Genomic DNA, 20,712 nt, shown 5'->3' with positions numbered 1-20,712 from the left:
TCCCATTACTGGATATATACCCAAAGGATTATAAATCATGCTACTATAAAGACACACGCACACATATGTTTATTGTGGCACTATTTACAATAGCAAAGGCTTGGAACCAACCCAAATGCCCATCAATGATAGACTGGATTAAGAAAATGTGGCATATATGTACCATGAAGTTCATATGTACTATGAAGTCTATACTGCACTGTTCCAGGGAAATAATGTGTTACAACAGCATAGCTTTAATGGTCCATAGGTCACAGTTTTCACTTTTATTAAAGTAGATGATTGTACATAGTGATACTTGAAATATTTTAGTTTCAGTTTCTAATATATCAAAAATCAGTAGGTAAAAACCAACTTAAATGAAGACTGATATCTCATTTGTTTTTATTTTCATATATTTGTTTTTTGCATAAACAAACTTTAATTAGTTGTGGTGCAGTTATATAATGGAATTCTATAAAGAACCTAATATAAACAAAACCAAAGTTAATTCTACACATTATGGATGGATCTAACAATATAATGCTGATCAAACAAAGAATGTTACAGAAAATTACACAATGTACAATTATTTACATATTAGCAGTTGAAAACAAATTCTACATATTATCTATGACCGTGCACATATGTTGTATAATTTTTAAGCATGCATAGGAATAATATAAAAAACCAGTTTAGACAATTGTTTACCTCTAAACAATGAAAAGACACAAAGCCAAATGCTTCAGAATCACAGTTTTACCAAAATGATCATAAAGAAATGATTACTTCTCCCATTTATTATTATTATTATTTCTGTTTGTTTGTTTGTTTTTGAGACGGAGTCTCGCTCTGTCCACTAGGCTGGAGTGCAGTGGCGCCATCTCGGCTCACTGCAAGCTCCGCCTCCAGGGTTCACGCCATTCTCCTGCCTCAGCCTCCCGAGTAGCTGGGACTTACTTCTCCCAGTTTTTAAAAATTAAGGGTACCACACACAAACACACATATACATGCACACAGGCACAAACGTGCACACCACATACACACACACACACACACACACAGAAAGTAAGCTAATCAGAACAACAGATTTCCTTAGGATGCTTCAAATGACTACAGTCCCATGAGGTAACCAATGTTAAAACACAATTGGCATGTCAAAATTGAAGCTTTCCCTGCAGTAAAGGGTAGAATTTGAATCAATTTTTGAACAGAAAAAATATTAGAGTTTAAAAATACACCTTCTTGAATCTTTAAGTCATACAGACATTCCCAATACAAAACATTACAGTATGAGGACGTGAAAGCAGAAACACCTGAAATTAAAGCTACTTTTAAAAAAACTAATTAAAATTCGTGTTCTTGTAAGTAATCAGTTTTTCAAATGTGGATACCACTATTGACATTATTAACTCAAATATTTCCATAATATTTGAAAAATAAACATTGGGGAGATGAGACTATTAATATGTCAACTATTGAAATATTCATTTTAATATAGTTGAACTGTAAAATTTACCTGCTCTCAATGTTTGTTTATTCTTCCATTCTAAGCCTTTATTTGGAACAGAGTTTTGCATTTCAGTGGCAGGCTAAACGGGTTTGGAAGAAAAATGATTAATAACGAATGTGTACTTCACAAAATACATAGTTAATAAATAATGCAAGATAAAATTATAAAACTCAATACCTCAAAGTGAGAAGGCTTTTCAGGAGACTCTAAAAAGCAAAAGAGATTTATTATCAGTCATAAGTAAATATGACAAAACCAGCCACAAATGAATCCAGTGATAGTATCTAACTAAGTCCTTCTTCTCAGCTTTGAGAATGATTCCTTTAGGTTTAGGGGGTTTTCTTTCGGTATGTTTCTTTAGGACACTCACATGACAGAAATACACTGAAGAAACTAGGAATCTAGGCTTCATCAAACATGCACTTAAGACTTCAAAAGTGAGAATGTGTTGTGCATGCAAAATGTGTTGATATTAATATGTATATGCTGAGTGATGAAAAGAGAAATGATCTTTGATCAGAGGAGCAAATTATGACCCAGAAAAAATAAATGTCAAAGCTGAATATAGAATCCTACACCATATATTCAATGAAATACACTGGAATAATTTATATCATTACATTAATCATGTTCTTTAATTTGTCCTACAATTGAGATGGTACACCTTTATGATGAGAGTTCAGCTGAATGCAGAACTGACATCACTGAACATGTTACAAATTGATCAGCTTGGATATTTACTTAATGGATAATACTAAATAAAATATTCATTGTTTCCCATATCCTTGCAGTGTAATCATATGCCTACATTGCTGTATCCTCTAGTTTATCCTCAGAAATTTTCTTGATTCACTTATGCAAAAAATACTATAAAACTCATTAAAAAATATTGTATAATGAGCTTTCAATATTGATATGTTTATTTGAAAATTTATGGCAACATACTTATCACATATAAATAACATTTTATATTTTTAAATCAGACAATATTTATTTTAAAAAACAATTTTAGAATTCAAGTAATAAATTCTGTAATTTTTTGTTTCTAAAAATTAGTTGGCTTTGTTTATTATGGTAAGTGTCTAATAGATTTTTATAGAACAACAATTTTACCAAAACAATTTGCTTCATTAAAAATAAAGCCAATGCTCTTAGATTCAAATATCTCTCATTTGAATAGCTAATATCAACAAAATATAAACATTTTATGCCTGATAGTAATAGAGAAAACTAATGAGTCACCATGGTTTACTCCAATTCTAGTAATCCTCCCGCTTCCGGTAGTCTCTGGAGTACCCACAATCTAATCTTCTGGAGTGCAAATATTGTAAATGCATCTGAAGTGAATTCACTCAAATTTCCTTTTCAGAAACTCCAAAATTGGCTGGCTATCTTCTTTCTTGCTGCGTTTCATGCCTCACAATCCCTCTTCCTTAGCCAAAATAATGTCTACATCTGTGGTCTTGATTCTTCCCATTCAACATCTTTTAAAATCAATTTTCCCAACACTTTCTTTCTCTTTGATTACGGTAGTATCTGACGTCTGTAATTACTATTTCTTTACCTCTTTTTTCCCCTCTGGTCAGAAACATACTCAGAAATAAAAGCAATATAATGCTTTCTCTTGACCCTATCCAACCACCCTTCTTCCAGATTTTTCCAAAGGAAAGGCTGTTCCCTTGCTACTTAAGAGTGAGGTGCAAGGACCATCAGCAACAGCATCACTTGACAATTTATTAAAAATGCCAGAATCCCAAGTCTGCTGAGTCACAGCGTGCATTGTTAACAAGGTATTCAGCTGATTTTCTAAAGTGTGAAAACTTCTCATCTATACTGAGTGTATATGACAAATTATATACACACACAGCTGTGCAAATATGCTTATATTCACATACTGCAGATAAAACACAACTCTCCATGGTCAGGTGCTTCCATCCCTAATGCCTTCCCACCGGTGAGAAAGACAAGACTGACAACATGTTTGCTGTAATTCTCTGCCAAATTTTGGTAATGGGAGGTCACTTTATATTCTTCCCAGCTTTCTAACCATGCTCTATCTTTCTCTAAAGAGTTCTTTTATTTTACCATTCTCCATTATGTAAACCTGCTTCTTGTTCCCTCATGTACTCCCTGTACTCTCTGTCTTCCTCAGTCTTCATTCCCTGTTTTACTCCTTTCCTCAGGTCTTAGAGTATATTGAATTTAAACTAATAATTCAGCTCTTTTTTGGCACTCTCAATATAATCTGTTGCCAACATCTGAGAAGACACATAACTTTCACTGCCTTTGTTCTTCCATGTTATGCATTTAAAAAATAATTTTCTCTGGCTGTCAGAGTATATCAGTCCTCATGCTTTGAGACAAACATTTGGACAAAAGATGTTTTAAATAAAAAATGGTTCTTACCTTCTATTTTGCCATTTGTTGTCTTTATTTCTTTTTGATATGTAGCCTCAGGTAAACACTCATAATTCTGTGTATCACTCACAGAGATAATCTGTTAAAGATAATATTAATAAATAATTTCTTTTTTTACTATTTTTTTATTTTGTTTTTCTGAGATGAAGCCTCGCAGGGTTGCCCAGTGGCATGATCTTGGCTCATTGCAACCTCTGGCTCCAAAGACCAAGTAATTATCATGCCTCAGTGTCCCGAGTAGCTGGGACTACAGGCGTGAGCTACCACACCTGGCTAAATTTTTGTATTTTTAATAGAGACAGGGTTTCACCATGTTGGCTAGGCTGGTCTCAAACTCCTGACTTCAAGTGATCTGCCCACCTCGCCGTCCGAAAATACTGGGATTACAGGTGTGAGCCACCACAGCCTGCCTCAATAAATAATTTCAATTTAAAAATAATAATGACAAGCATCACATTTTTTATTAAAAATCTTTTTTAAACACATTTTTTAACTTTAAAGGCAATTAGATTTAAGGCTGTTCACATATTGAAAACCAAAACATTTCAAGAGAAAACCTCAAATATGCTCTGTAGATCACGCTTATCTTTTATTTTCATGTGGCTATTGACTAGGTTACTGAGCAAGGAAAATAAATCATACTCACAAAAAATTCACTCATGTGCATATTTTAAAAGGGATTTACTTCAAAGTATCTGCCTTACACTGTAGCCCTCACCAAAAACAATAGGACATTTCAAACAAAACACAATATGATTAAACATTTGACATATGCATAATTATAGTTTTTTTGGTTAAAAACTATGCATGGCATGAAGAGAATTTTCAGAGTATGTCGTGCGAAGTAGGAATAGAACTCTGTTAAAAGCTGTTTCATTTAGGAAAACAAGGGCTTAAAATAATGAAAATAATTTTACATCTTTTTTGCTGATACAGAACTGCTTGAATAAAAGGAAAGATTCATAAGGAAAATTTATATTTATGTTATTTTTAAATGAAAGCAAACAATCATTAGATAAAGTATGCAATTCGTTCTTAATGCATAACTTCAGAAAAGTAGAGCAAGCCTTCATATAAAGAGAAAAATAAAAACATGTATTCGTGAAACATCTAACATATGCCAGACACATATTTGCAGACTTTTCTTCACCTTAGAAAAATGAGGATGACGATGACATTGGTGGTTACCCCACTTTCTGCATGCTAGTCATTCTAGGTTGTTAAGAACAAAATGATGAACAAATATGGTCCACTGCCCTCTCTGTTCAGAATGTCTTCCTCCTAGACTTTCATATGGCTTAGTCCTCATCTTTGAGACGGGAGATTAAATGGCAGTTGCAGAAAGATCTACTCTGACCATGGAATTCCACTGCCACTCCCATACGCATGCTAATTATAAAGTTCTTCAATTTTCTCTTAAGGAACATTCTCTGTTTTGTTTTAAAGAAAAAGTTACAGTAATTTATAAGTGTTTTTCATTTGTTATTCTCTTCCTACTACTGCAGCATAATCTTTCATCTTGGATATTCAGAGACTCACTGCCTAGCACACAGTTGGTACTCAAAAAGAAATTACTCCAGGTCAAAACATTGAAAATCTCATCAGGAAAGTCTCACTTTCCAAACTGCTATATATGGAAAATCTGCAGTAGTAGCCTGCTGAAAGTTACCATCCCCTTACCCAAAATTAGAAATCCACATGCCTGTTCTTACTCCCCATTCTTGTGCTAACAATACTGCTTTCACATACATGCCACTTTAATCATTTTGTCTTACATTTGTATACAGACTTTCCAGTTCAAAAAATGTTTTCACATTTGTTACAACATTATTTCATCACATGCAACTAAGAGGTAGATATGAGAGCTATTTTTATAAACAAAGTTACTGGTATTTGATTAGATTAAATGATTTTTTTCCAAGTTCCCATAGCTAGTAAGTGACAGAACCAAATACAGACTTATCTTTTGACATCCACTCATTGCTGTTACCACTATGCAGCTGCTGCTTCTACCTAACTGGTGAGGCCTTTGCTATCTCTTCCACATCCACAGTTGTGACCTTGGAATACATCATTATTATTTGATACCTATGTGGCTGCAAACATGGCAGCCATAAATGGACTCAAAGAGTTCTATTTGTGAAAAAAAAAGTCCACTTATTAAAATACTACTCAACCAAATTGTTGTTATTATAGTTTTACAGGTGTCCTATTTCTCATGTTTATCCAACTCCTGAAATGTTCCTTCAGATCTATACTGGATAATCAAAATACGCCAATACTTTCAGAGTCCCAGGAATTATCTTTTCAAGTTCCAAGTTGAGTAAGACTAAGACTACAGTTTAAACTCTTTCTCCCAGAATCCAGTTAGAGCTTTTGTACATCTAGATATACACAGAATCATACAGTTGCCCATAAATGAATGTGGAGAAATCATTTAGTTTTTAGACAAACTTAACTTCAGAACTCAAGTAGATTCCTAATGCCTTCTAAGCCTTATTTTGTTTTGCACTATTCTACACTGGCTTCAAAATTAATCCTGCAAATTAGCAGAATTGCACTATGCAGATGTTATCTACTTGGCACATGATTATAAAGTATGTTCTGATAAATGTCAGAAAATAATTTCTTTTTTTTTGGTTTGTTTTTTGAGATGGAGTCTCGCTCTGTTGCCCATGCTGGAATGCAGTGGCATGATCTGGGCTCACTGCAAGCTCCACCTTCTGGGTTCATGCCATTCTCCTGCCTCAGTCTCCCAAGTAGCTGGGACTACAGGTGCCCGCCACCATGCCCAGCTAAATTTTTTGTATTTTTAGTAGAGACGAGATTTCACCATGTTAACCAGGATGGTCTCGATCTCCTGACCTCGTGATCCACCCGCCTTGTGGACATAATCAGAGGTGAGAGAATAAAGTCAAATCATCTTTTTATGTTTTAATATTACTGAGTACTTAAGTTAAAATAACAACAACAACAATACACAGTACCTCAGAATCTGAAGTTGATTTTGGATCTTCTTTTCTTCCTAATTCTGATGTGGGCATCTTATCTACAAAATGTTATTCACAGACATGTATATGAGAATGTTTATTACTGTAAATCATAAAACTATATACAAATCTATTTCCATTTATGAGTATTTCAAAAATAAAAATAATAGCAAAAATAGAATTTCAGAATTGAAGCAGGTTCAGAAAAAAAAGAGTTGATAGTATGAAGAAAGATATCAAAATGTACTTTTTAAAGTAGACATTGTATTTTGGGCTAAAAAATTGTTTTCTATATAACAGCATTTAAACATAGAAAAATTTTCAGAGATATTCACTAATTTACCACTTCTATTATTTTGGTATAAAAAATAAAATTGTCATTACTTGTTTGATCTTGTGGAGCTCGTTCAATAATGCCAATATCACATTCCTGTTGTCCAGTTACTGTCTTTGTTGTTCCCTCCTATTACAAACAAAACACAGAAAGCAAACACAAAAAAAAACCTTCAGAAAAAAATTGTATTTATTCACTCACTCAATCAATTTGTCAGAAAGACAAACAACAACAACAACAACAAAAAACATACTTTGTATCTGTCAAATCATAGGCACTATCCTGGGAGAAGCAGAAAATATACATGGAAGATAGATTCTGGCTTATGTTCAAGAAATGGTAGAGATATGTGAAAACAAATAAGAACAGAAAAGTAAAATTCACCAGTTCTACAATTTAAGTCAATAAAATACATAAGAGCACAAAGGAGAGAAAAATCAGTTTTACCTGAAAAGCTTAGAAAATGCTGCCATAATGGGGCCATATTGGGAAGGACAGACAAAGTGCAGAGTCAGGATACAAAGACTCTAGGTGCAATAGCATGTGCAAAATAATAAGGCATGAAACAACATGGCCACTGAGGGATGCCAGAGTGATGTGGTAAAACTGGAACACAGTCAGAGCAAATGAGTTAAAGAGATAAAATGAGACCAAACCATATAAGATATATATCATGCTAGAATGTGAACTTATCCCTTCGTGTAATGGGTATCCACTCAATATGCAGATGAGTTACATCATTACAAGTATATTTTAGAAAGGTGACCCTTCCAGTGATGTAAAGATGAACATGGGGAGATGGGGCAAAACTAGAAAGGAGTACTTCAAAATTATAGGTAGAGAGTTAATTATGGTAATAAGATATGGAAAATTATAAGAAGGCAGAAAATACAAAATTAGGTGTGTTACTGGATGGGTGACATGGAGAAGGGTTGAAGTGCAGGATGTAGGGGATGGTTGAAGTGCCGGTTGAAGTGCTTGAGCATTTCATGGCTACTTCCTAGTTGTTATTTACTAGGATGGGGAAACCAGATGACAGAGTAGATTATAGAGTCAGAAAAGAGTCAGAAAAAAATAAAAATGATGTTTTCAGCTTGAGACCTATAAGATTTGAGGCATCTATGGGGCTTAGAAGAAGGATCTAGATAAATACATTTGGAGTATGAGTAGATGACCTACATGAGGAAAATTACATAGTGATTAGAAAATAAATATTTATAAGATAGACTAAATGGGTAGAATTAAGCAACACAAATCTATGCAGACTGCTGAAATTTTGAAAATGAAATCAAAGGAGAGAGAAAAACATGGGATTAAGTTTCTCAGTTATATATTTCCAAATTTATTTCAAGAATATAATTTTATTTATATAGGTAAATATTTATTTCTGAAATATTTTTGCAATATGCATCTTTGAATTGAATGAAAACATTTAATTCTAAAACAAGATTCTGCAAAATGACCTTTATAAAAACCTTGAAATTTTTAATTGTACAAGAGAAATGCTTACCCATAGAATTATAAGGCATTTTTAAGTACTACTATAAAGTGAGATAGAAATGTGAAACTCTGTTTTAAAATTCACATGCTTTTCTTATGAAACAATATAATACTAGCTCAAATTGCCTATTTACACCATATAGGATGGTAGTTTAAAATTGGAGAAAAGATCTCATATAAAGAAAATCAAGCAACAATTATTCAAGTTGATGATTTAATAGTTTTTACATATATCTATGATTGCCAAGCAGAATTCAGTATTCATAGGATAAGTGAAGAAAGAAACTAAAAAGTTCAAGTCAACAAGATTCCTGAGTTTTAGAAATAAACAGATATATGTGCAAGGTGTAATAGTTATGAAGACTAAAGTTAATAAGGCTTCCTGGAAATAATATAAAATATCCCCATTGCAAGAGATATTTTTAAGTGTAAAAAGTATTCTTCCAATGATGTTTGTTTACTCTGTTAAATCTTCCCTTACGTATGATTCTATGATAATAGGTACTTTACTTTAAAACAATTGACAAATATTGATTACATTCATTTGATGTGTGTATATAATACCATTACATACCTATATTATGAGCAAAAATGTCAGAATATTTCTAGAGATTAATAATTTCTCCATTTCTTTGACAGTGTTGTACCTTAGAAGTGATTCTGCTCTTTTAAGAGACAGATTAAGAACCATGTTCATATGATCAGAAACTTTAATTTTAATAACAAGTTTAAATAAAATGCTTATTTATACTCTATTATCAAAAATATTCAAAACAGCTACCAAGGTTATATAAAAGAGTAAGATAAATTAGTTAAATAACCTAAGAATATGTCAAATATTAAGTTAGAAATCTTAAACCAGAAACCAAAGAATCAAAAAGTAATAATTCACAATAAAGTTGGCAAGGCCTAAAACAGATTTCACTTTTCATTCTACAAAATTATAAGTATGACTAGATTAAATATAAGACATAAAGTTACTAAAAGAAGTAAGAATTAAATTTTCGTTCCTTGTTTATAATTTTTTTGTTGACACACTATAAATGTACGTTTTGGGGGTACATATTATCACTGAATACATTCACATAATCAAATCAGAATAATTGAGATATTAATCACCTTAAATATTTATCTTTCCTTTATGCTAGAAACATTCAAATTATTCTCTACTAGATATTTTAAAGAGTACAACAAATTGCTCCTACCTATACTCGTCCTTATATTTTCTGTCAGCTTTTTATTAAAATCAGCTATAAGTCACTCAAAAACACCTGAGCTATCTTTTATTAGCTGGCTATGTTTCCTTAATTTTTATTTTAAATAATTTATATCACATCTTTTATTCTAGAGAGTTCCTGCTCTCATTTAAACCACTATTTTTGCTGTGTTTTTATAAGAATCTGTCTCATCCTCTCTCATGTAGTCTCTGTGTTTATCTTACCCTTCTTCAACGAATTATTTCCTATTATCCCCTTCATCTAATTTATTATTATACAAATATGGTGGTATCCATTAGATTATTTTTTTAATCAAAATTACCTACGACAAAAATTTATTCTTACACAGTTTATAGTACTGTAGAAATAATTAAAATTTTAAATTACATGTTATATTTTGAAATATCTCTTCACAATTTACAGTTGTATTAATTACCTCTTGTGTGGAAAAATGTGAGAGTTTAGTTTTTAATAGTACCTTATTTAACTGGATTTGCATTGAAATGGTATAGGTTGTTTCTATTCTGTGTGGGAAAGAGCTAAGAATAAATAATCGTATAAATTCTGCTTCTTCCAAGAAACAGAGAAAAAAAGAATAAATCATGCGGGGGGCAATGATTGAGTAATGAAAATCATACGTAGCAACTAAATAGAGACCTGTAAATAAATATGCTGACAATTGAGACAGAGATGCCCTCAAAAGCAGACACTGAAGAAATGTATTCTGTGATAAAAAAGTCTGGGGTAAATCATTTTTTAAAGGGTGAAGGAGGCGGAAGAAAAAAACAAGAGCCATGATCCGTCAATCATGAGCTTCAGTCGTGAAAGAAAAGGAGAAAAAGCTACCCTAAGACATGTGATGAAATACAAATAATACAAACTTTTGTTAATAATATTGCTGATCAGTATTTACACTACAATTAGTTATTTTGTTAATACTTGTGTAATAAAGATTTTAATTTTAATATTACATAATAAGACAATTAGTTAAACATGGTTTTCAGCCAATACCTAAAAGCGAGAATATTCTTACTACAGAGAGAGATAAAATTTAAAAATGAATGTTTCATAAACTTTTCACCTGAAGAAAGTATTGGTAATCAGAATTTTAGAGTAATGTATTCCTTGAAAAGATATGTTTAATAGAACACGAGTTTCGTCCTTGCTAACACGATGAAACCCCCTCTCCATTAAAAATAGAAAAGATTAGCTGGGCATGGTGGCGGGTGCCTGTAGTCCCAGCTGCTCTGGAGGCTGAGGCAGGAGAATGGTGTGAACCCAGGAGGCGGGGATGCAAGTGAGCCCACATGGCGCCACTGCACTCCAACCTGGGCGACAGAGCGAGACTCCGTCTCAAAAAAGAAAAAAAAAAGAACATGAGTTTCGGCTGGACGCGGTGGTTCACACCTGTAATCCCAGGATTTGGGGGAGGCCTAGGAGGGCAGATCACGAGGTGAAGAGATCGACACCATCCTGGGCAACATGGTGACACCCTGTCTCTACTAAAAATACAAAAATTAGCTGGGCATGGTGGCATGAACCTGCTGTCCCAGCTACACAGGAGGCTGACGCAGGAGAATTACTTGAACTAAGAAGGCAGAGGTTGCAGTCAGCCGAGATCACGCCACTGCACTACAACCTGGGCGACAGAGCAAGACTCCATCTCAAAAAAACAAAAAGCAAACAAACAAAACATGAGTTGAGACTGAAATATATTAAATTTTTTAAAATCTGAACTCCACTTGGGGATACTAGAAAATATAGTGTAATCTTCTTTCCTATTTACTACATATCTCTGATTTATTGTCTTCTTATTTATGACATATTTTCTCAAGATAACGCACATTAATTTATGCATTCTAAATATTAAAAGAAAATATAAATTTAAGCCATATTTTAGAAACGCATTAGATTTAATTATAAGGTATATTATGCATATTATCTTACTTGTAACATTCCATTACATAAAAATTCATTTGCTTATTTATTCACATTGAAAACCTCTTAAAATGCTTTTTACAGGCATTTCTGGGTACACTAGGATGCACACAAGTATGTTTTCTAACCTGCAGTATCTCATAGTGATGCAAGAGCTTCAAAACGATTATTTAAGTAACTAAATACAAAATCTTCTGAAATTTAAAATTTTCAAATGTGATCAAAGATCTTTGAACAATATGTTTAAAAACTGCAATTTAAAAACTCTGAAATTAAAATCTTATCATATGCTTATTAAGAGTCTCTGCTTCCAGAACTGGTTTTTCACTTGGGGTGAAACCTGCATTCTTCATTTAGTTGAAGAATTTAAAGTATACTTTTAATGAAATAACTTAGAAAACATCCTCACATGCCTTAATAATACAGATTCTGAGAAAGAGAATTTACATTTCTAAATTTCTAAATTATATTCAAAATTAGAGATAAGGTCTCCCTATGTGCCCACACTGGTCTCAAACTCTTGGGCTCAAGCAATCCTCCTGCATCAGCCTCCTTGGTAGCTGGAACTACAGGCATGCACCACCATGCCCAAATAAATTTTCACAATTTCTAATATTATTTTGGTGTTTAATTAAAGAACCAAGAAGAGAAACTGATAAAAAGCTCTCTCCTAAAAACTACATGATATCAAAATAATACGTGCCAAAAAAACCTATATGCTATGTGGCACAGTTTCGGAACTGAAGTTTATCAGACAGATTCCTTGATTACTGTAATAAGTAACTGGATCCATTAAAGATAATTTTAAGGATGAGGTGTTTTTAAAGTTACAATAGAATAATTTTAAAAGTCACAGTAAGTTTACTTATGCAAAGAAACCTTTACCAGATTTTATATATTCTCTATTGTGGAAAAGTTTTTTCTAATACAATGTTCCTGTCACTATGTATTCTACAGCCCATTCTGGTTTTTGGCCCTCACACCCTCAAAGTATTTACAAATCATTTGTTATTTACTGAAGTAAAACAAACAAACAAAAAAACAAAAAAACTGTTTAAATCAACTACTCGTATTTCTATAAAATGTTTTTATGTGACGAACTTTATATTACCAACATGAAATTATGATACATACACCACTGCTAAACATGAAAAGTAAATACTATACAGAATTAGATTCCAACTGAGAAAATCAATTTAACAAGAGACTATTTTACCTTGGTAGTAAGATTAAAGTCTTCCTCAACTTTTGTAGACTGTGAATTTTCAGTAGTCGGTTTGCCAAAAAGACTAGAGAAAAAAGATAAAACAAAAATGAGCAAATTCATATATTTAAAAAGAAAATCTGCCAGTTCATATCTTGTTGCTCACTCCAAAAAATGAGAACAAAAAACAAAATCTGGGGAAAGATCAGTCCTCAATATATTAAATCATGTTTCTTGGCATAATTAAAATATGCCATCTGGTTTTGTTTTTTTTTTTTTTTTTTTTTGAGACGGAGTCTCGCTCTGTCGCCCAGACTGGAGTGAGATGGCTCGATCTCGGCTCACTGCAAGCTCTGCCTCCCGGGGTTCACGCCATTCTCCTGCCTCAGCCTCCCCAGTAGCTGGGGCTGGAGCCCGCCACCGCGCCCGGCTAATTTTTTGTATTTTTAGTAGAGATGGGGTTTCACCGTGTTAGCCAGGATGGTTTCCATCTCCTGACCTCGTGATCCGCCCGCCTCGGCCTCCCAAAGTGTTGGGATTACAGGCGTGAGCCACCGCGCCCGGCCCCTCTGTTTTTAAAAAAGATTGTGTTTACCTATTTTCGACTCTATCTCTCCAACCTGTAACATCCAATGAACACTCACTCTTAGTTCCATAAAAAATAGTGACCGCCAATATAATTGGCATACCCTGAGTATAATTAGTCCTCACAAGCTGTCCTCTATGATGAACTGAAAATGTACTTAATGGCTGACATAACTTTTGATATCTAAACTGGAACAAACTTGATAACCTAAAATGAGGAAGAAAGGTACAGTTACCTTGTCCCTTATCAATTGTCTATCTCTGATTCAAAGACTAATCTGTGTCACTGGAAAATGACATTCTTTGTTTTTCAGCATAAAAACCACTTAAAAAGGCCGTGTTGCTTCCCTTCACCCTAAAACGCTACAAGAGAGTGCCCTGAAATATCTGAAATGTTGAAAAGCTGAACCTAAAAATGTCAAAATACAAATCTATATTTGTTATTGGGAATATTTTTCTCACAAAAATTGAAACATTAAAAGTAAGAAAGTCTAACTACTTATTTTATACTTTTCCTTCCTTGTTCAGGTCTACATAAACTAGCAAAGCCTTAAAAATCTTCGTAGGTACTTATACCCAAGGAGAGAGACTGCTAGAAAAACTGAGTCCTGATAGTTGGATTTCTCTAAGTACTATATATACAGAGAGAAAGATCTGGAAGTGGGAGCCACTATATATAGTGAAAGTGTCTCCCACTTCCAGATCTTTCTTCTGCAGAGCTTCATGGCAGTCTCCAACCTTTAAATATTTAGCTCATCTAAGCACAGATTACTGAAAAGATAAACTCAATGACCAACCAATAAGCTCTGTATTTACCTGTTCCTGAAAAACAACTAAACGGAGTCTCAGTCATGTTACCAAAAACCCAACTGAAGCTCCATGACTTATTTGACAGCCAATCTTCCCCCTGCTTTACATGTACATGGGTAGGACATCACAGGCTTGGAAAAAGAGGCAAACGGGAGGGGACACCTGCTAGGCCACAGATCTATGTAATTCAGCAACCTTCAATCCCCTAGCACTCAAGGGGCTCTAAGCCACTCCTGTGAGATTTGGGGTGAAAGAACAGAATAGGACATTTCTATTCTGATTGTGGAGACTTTTCTGAGTTGGTCTTTTTTTCTAAATCTTTCAAGAGAAATCTTGAAGTTTGCCCATTCCTCCAATTAAACAAGCAAAAAAAGCAGCAATCTATTCAGGACTTCTTTGAACCCTATTTTAGTATGCCTTTCTAGATAACTCCCAATGTCTTCTGTGTTTTTGGTCCTCTAATTTATCTTCATCAAACTTGTCATAAGATCCAATATTCTGATCTCTTTGGTAAAACCCTTACTCCTACCAATCCTGGGATTGTTTCTCTTCAAACTTGGCCTTTCCCTGATAATTCCATTCTTATCTACTTCTACTGGGTTTTCCAGCTAATTCCATTATTCTTTTCCATTTGTTTAATCAGATCCATCCCCTTTTCCTTTCTATTATTCAAACACTCACTTACATGATGATATAAAAACAAGAGTAATGGGCTTTGAAATGAGTTTAAATATTACTTCTGCTACCTCTTATATTTAAATAAGTCACTTTGAGTTTCAGATTCTCCATGTGAACAACAATTTTTCCAGGATATTAAATAGAGTTTAAAATATGAAAGTATTTTGATTAGTCTCCAAGAGTCCTTAAAATCCTAAAATTCCATGTGCTTTAATTTTAGCTATAGAAAAACGGGGCTGGCAGAAAGAAATAAAATAATAGAAGAAAAGAACACCAAGGAAAGCAGAGAAGAAAGTAATCAGGAAAAGATTATAAATAAGTCATGAAAGAAGAGAAAAGACTCTAGAAAAGAAAATTAAGAGTGTATGCAACTAAGAGGGGACTGCTTTGAAGAAGAACTAAACTAAGAAGTCAGTAAATAGAGAATTCTATAAGAAATAGCCTCTAAATATGATTAACATATCTATATGTAGATATTCTCCACTAAGAGTGAAATAATCCATCTATAGGATTTACCTCGTATTGCATATGAAACAAAAGCCTATGTCTTGTGGCCACAGCTAAGTAAGATCTGCTCTAAAAACGCTGGTGATAAAAACAAGGTACTGGTTACCACTTTAAAGGTTAAACATGTTAGAACAAAGTCTTGGATTAATCAATGTTCTATGGGAAATCTCTAAAAAGAGTTAACATATAACAAAATGTGAATTTGTGAATTGATCCCATCTGGTCCTGTACCTTGATCCTAGTGATCCACAGGTCTCCATCAATCTATGCCGAGGTGGAAGAGAAGGGATTAGGGAGCAAGGTAAGCAGATGGCAAACTCAAGGGTCAGCTACTTTTTAGCTGTGACATCATAGGCCAATTAATCAACCTCTCTGAATCACATTTGCCTGATTAATACAAAGTAGGTGACACAGATGCTTTGCAAAGCTGTGTGATGACTATGTGAGATGATAAATATTAAGCACATAATACGTTGTCTAGCCCAGAGTAGAATACTCGGCAGATAGTGATTTCTTTTCTCTATATTTTCTGAGTTAACATATACGTTTTAAAAAACCGCAAAGTCTTACCTGAATGTGCACTCTACAGAACTCACATCCACTATTAAATAAAAGAGTAAAATACATTAAATCAACAAATATAAATAAAAAATACAGAATATTAAAAACATAAGAGGGCATGATGGCACATGCCTGTAATCCCAGCTACTTGGGAAGGTGAGGCAGGAGGATCATCTGAGAGGCCCAGGAGTCTGAAAGCAGCCTGGGAGACATTGCAAGACTTCAACTTAACTAGAAGAATCATGCACACTTTCATGCGTGATTCAGGTCTTGGTTTAAAAAGCATAATACTCTGACACTTTGTTACAAAGACTCAGATGATTTGTTACAAAGCATTCTTTTGGGACCATACGTTGAGACTATAGTAAAATTATTATTAAGTATACTATTGGTAGGAAATTAATGCATTAAGATTGCTTATTTCCCCTCCTTTGTAGTTCTCAAATGCAAGGAAAAATGGAATTTATCACAATTTGATCTCTGCAAGTGAACTACAGTGTACAATAGTCATAATCCAAACAGAACCCTATAAGACTGACAGAAAACTGTATTATTAGCAGAATTGGTATAAGTGGACAGTGTCAAGCTTAGAAAGTATAATTTCTAGACAAATGGACTAGAAGCAGTTAGAACAGAGTATACAGTAGTCTCTTATCTGCTGTATGTGTAGAAAGAAACACACACAACATGATTTCCCTCTGCTCTCATACCAAAATCATTAAAACAGAAGACATCTGCGACCAAATGTGTGGAGGATTTTCTCCACCAACAAATAAGCAATGAATTCTGTAGCAAAAAACAGCTGACCGTCCTCTATTTAATTCCAACACTGTCTATCTAGAAATAGTCTCAGATCCCACAGACTGAGTGCTCAGTCTCACAAGACTTCCCTCACACACCAGTTGCAAATCTGGGTCTCTTTAATTTCTGTGATTTCAGTTACTCATGGTCAATGATAGTCCAAAAATATTAAATGTGGAATTCCAGAAATATACAAGTCATAAGTCCTAAATAATGTGTCATTCTAAGGAGTACAATGAAATATTAAGGCATCCTGTTCCATCTCATCCAGGTCATGAATCATCCCTTTGTATATGCTATCTGCCCATTAGTCATCAAAATGGCCTGTTCCTGTATCCCAACCATCAACATTATCATGGCTCAATGATCCAGGGTCACATGAAGCAGATGATCCTCCTTCTGATGTGTGGTCAGACAGCAAGAAATAATTAGTAGCCTAACACCACATGACAACTCCTACCTCATTCACCTGACTTCATCTCATCACATAGGCATTATATCATCTCACAGTCATCACACAAAAAAGAAGGGCGAGTACAATACAAGACACTTTGAGAGACCGTATTCACCTAACTTTGATTACAATGTATTGTTATTGTTATATTTTATTATGAGTTCCTGTTAATCTCTCACTGTGCCTAATTTATGAATTAAACTTTATCACAAATATGCACTTATAGAAGAAAAAAAGCATGGATGTATAGGGTTCCATACTATCCACAGTTTCAGACATTCAATGGGTGTCTTAGAAAATACCCGCCTTGGATAAGGATGAATTACTGTACTTGTGTGTGTGTGTGTGTGTGAGAGACAGAGAGAGAGAGAGAGGGGGGGAGAGAGAGAGAGAGAGGGAGAGAGAGAGAGAGAGAGAGAGAGAGAGAGAGAAACAATACAGATCTCCACTCTCCACAAGAAGCAGATAAAAAAGACAACACTTTTCCTCACACATGACCCTTAGGTTTTGACAATTCTGGAAAAATGCTGGCATGTGTACTCCCCAGTCTAGACAATTTCCTAGACCCTGTGTATATATGCTGCTTTAGTTGCAAAAAGTCAGGTAGGATCTTGGGAGATTTCCTCTTGGACGCCAGAAATATTAACCACATCAACATTATACCTAACAACTCTAAAATAATTCTTTTGAACAGATTACCACTGAAGAACTTGTAAGTTAAATCCAATTGACTTTTCAGTTATAATCTTACTGCTGAAATTCTCATATTTAAAAGAAATTTGCAACATCACTTTCTCTGACTCCTCTCCTACTTTTCATTAGCCACTGCTCAGTCTCCTTTACCAAGTCCTGTGACTCTGTGAAATGTTGATACTCTCAGGATTTTGTCAATGGCTTTCTTCTTATTCTACATCTTCTGCATCATGGATAAGCTCAGTGAGATCTATGGCTTTGCTTAATAATTATAATAAAATTATTCTAAGCCTGCATCTCCAACCAGAGTTCTATCTCCAGCTAGAAATACGTATAAACCAATTACCTACTGAAAATATCCCACATGAATGTTTCATTGAACTCAATATGTAAAGAAAATGGTTGGTCTGTCCCATGACTGTTTGCACTTTTCTGTTGACCTGACAATTTCTTACTCCTTCCCCATGAGCATTCCCCATGTGGAAACTTATGAATGACCTGAAATTTCTTCTCTCCCCTAGCTTTTTCAACTCAATAATCACTAAATCATATTAACTGTACCTCTTTTCTGCATTTGCTTTATCTTTCCATTGCCACTGGAAATACAAACTTATTTATTTTATATTTATATTTCCTAGTTAGACATGGCCCCTTAACTGATGGCTTTCACAGGAAAAAAGCAACCCTACCTGTAGGGGATCAGACAAGGTGGTTAAAAAAATTATAAAGATAGTTATAGGAAATAGACACAAAACTTCTTGGAAGGCTGGGGGGTTGCATAGCTTCAGTAAATGATTTGGCTGAAAACAGCCTAATCTTCTTTACTTTGAGTTGGTAGCAATAGAGCAAATATCTAGGGAATGTGGAGGAGTTTATCTAAATACCTTGTTTACTCACGTGGTCCTAAGACAAAAGTTTGATCATCCGAGGGTGCATGATTGCTTTGTACTGGGGGTTGGCAATCTTAATTACCCTCTAGTGATGTTTACTCAACAGCTTTGTCATTTAATCTGTACTAAATAAATGTGAACTTTGCAGGCTTATCGAGGCCAACAATGCAGACTCAGGCAGCAGAACCCCTTACCTGCAATGACAGGCAAAAAATCTGTTTCAGTATATGTCTCTCATCTGTCACTTAGGTCAGTGTCCATGGGATGGACCTGGCAGGTGGCAAGACAAACTATGCAAAAGGATCGTGATGGACCCCTCAAAAATGAAGGTGAAAAGAACTGCGCAGGCAGCGAGTAAGTCATTGGTGCCTGCTCAGGATTTCCAAGTTCGGGGGAAATTGTTCAGGCGAGGGTTTCATCATGGGACAACAATTATCAGCACAAAAGAAAGAGTATATAAAAGTATTGAAAAAGCTGCTTAAAGCTAGTGGAGACTTGGTATCGTGGTCCCTCAATTAAGGGACACAATGCAAACTGTTGTATTCCACAACCCATGGTTATGGAATTCCAAATTCAGCTTACCAAATGGATTTTAGACAAAGTTTTATTGGAGTACAATCACACCTATTTCTTCACATGTTATCTATGACTGCTTTCATGCTACAATGGTAGAGTTGAAAAGCTGTGATAGAGACCACATCACCTAATATATTTCCTGTTTGGCACTTTACAAGAAAAGTTTGCCAATGTCTGGTTTATACCATGACCAGAATGCTCTGATACTTAAATCTAATCTTGGGACTCCCCTGCTCAAACAATTCCAATGAATCTGTGCAGAAAACATTGCTGGATTCCAATGCATAGAAATTATTTTTTCTTTCTTACAGCAGAAACAAAAGTTTATTTACATATTTATTATTCCATTACTCCCATCTCATCGACAAAATGAGAAATCATTATTCTAAGCTAATCACAGTAAGAACATTTGCTTTTCTAGTGACTGGTTTACAAATGAGTATTTGTACTCAGAGGCTGATGGAGGAGAATCACTTGAGTCCAGGAGGCAGAGGGGGTAGTGAGGTAAGATCACACCGTTGCACTCCAGCCTGGGCGAAAGAGGGAAACTCCATCTCCAAAAACACAAATATTTAAAATGCATTCCAGTATTTTAAATATTTTCATTTTAATTTCTAATATTAGTTGAAGCAGTAAAGACTCCCACTTCAATAAAAGCTCTCTGATATAAGCTATCATTTGATGTTGACTTTCAGTGGCTATGAAAGACAGCCTAATTAAATGTGTTTTAGAGTTAAAATCGCAAACTATGAAGCCTGAAATCAAAGCGGAGCTAACTGTATTGAGTACACCTAAAATATAAGATAAGTAAAAAAAAAGGAAGTTCCAAAATAATATGTACAGTGTACAACTATTTATTGAAAATTTAAGACATGAAAACAAATTCTAGACATAATCTAGAACCACACACATATGTGGTGAATTTCTGGGGTTGTGTTTGTTTGCTTGTTTGCTTTTTGAGATGGAGTCTCACTCTGTTACCAAGGCTAGAGTGGCACAATCTTTGCTCACTGCAACTTCTGCCTCTTAAGTTCAAGCAATTCTCCTGCCTCAGCCTCAAGAGT

General features: G+C 34.4%; 1 protein-coding gene across 1 annotated transcript in view; it reads right to left on the bottom strand.

Moving 5' to 3' along the window:
* Positions 1-20,712, bottom strand: part of LOC129526428 (ankyrin repeat domain-containing protein 30B-like) — a 74,340-nt gene that overhangs the window by 9,656 nt on the left and 43,972 nt on the right. Inside the window, 7 exon segments of the mRNA XM_055360604.2 lie at positions 1,499-1,571; positions 1,670-1,698; positions 3,899-3,989; positions 6,898-6,959; positions 7,285-7,363; positions 13,106-13,178; positions 16,244-16,274. Of these exon segments, the coding sequence (XP_055216579.1) occupies positions 1,499-1,571; positions 1,670-1,698; positions 3,899-3,989; positions 6,898-6,959; positions 7,285-7,363; positions 13,106-13,178; positions 16,244-16,274 (438 nt within the window).

Source organism: Gorilla gorilla, chromosome 14 (assembly GCF_029281585.2).
Source record: "Gorilla gorilla gorilla isolate KB3781 chromosome 14, NHGRI_mGorGor1-v2.1_pri, whole genome shotgun sequence".
NCBI lineage: Eukaryota > Metazoa > Chordata > Mammalia > Primates > Hominidae > Gorilla > Gorilla gorilla.
The sequence above is the reverse complement of the archived record's forward strand: the minus strand, read 5'-3'. Positions and strand labels throughout refer to the sequence as shown.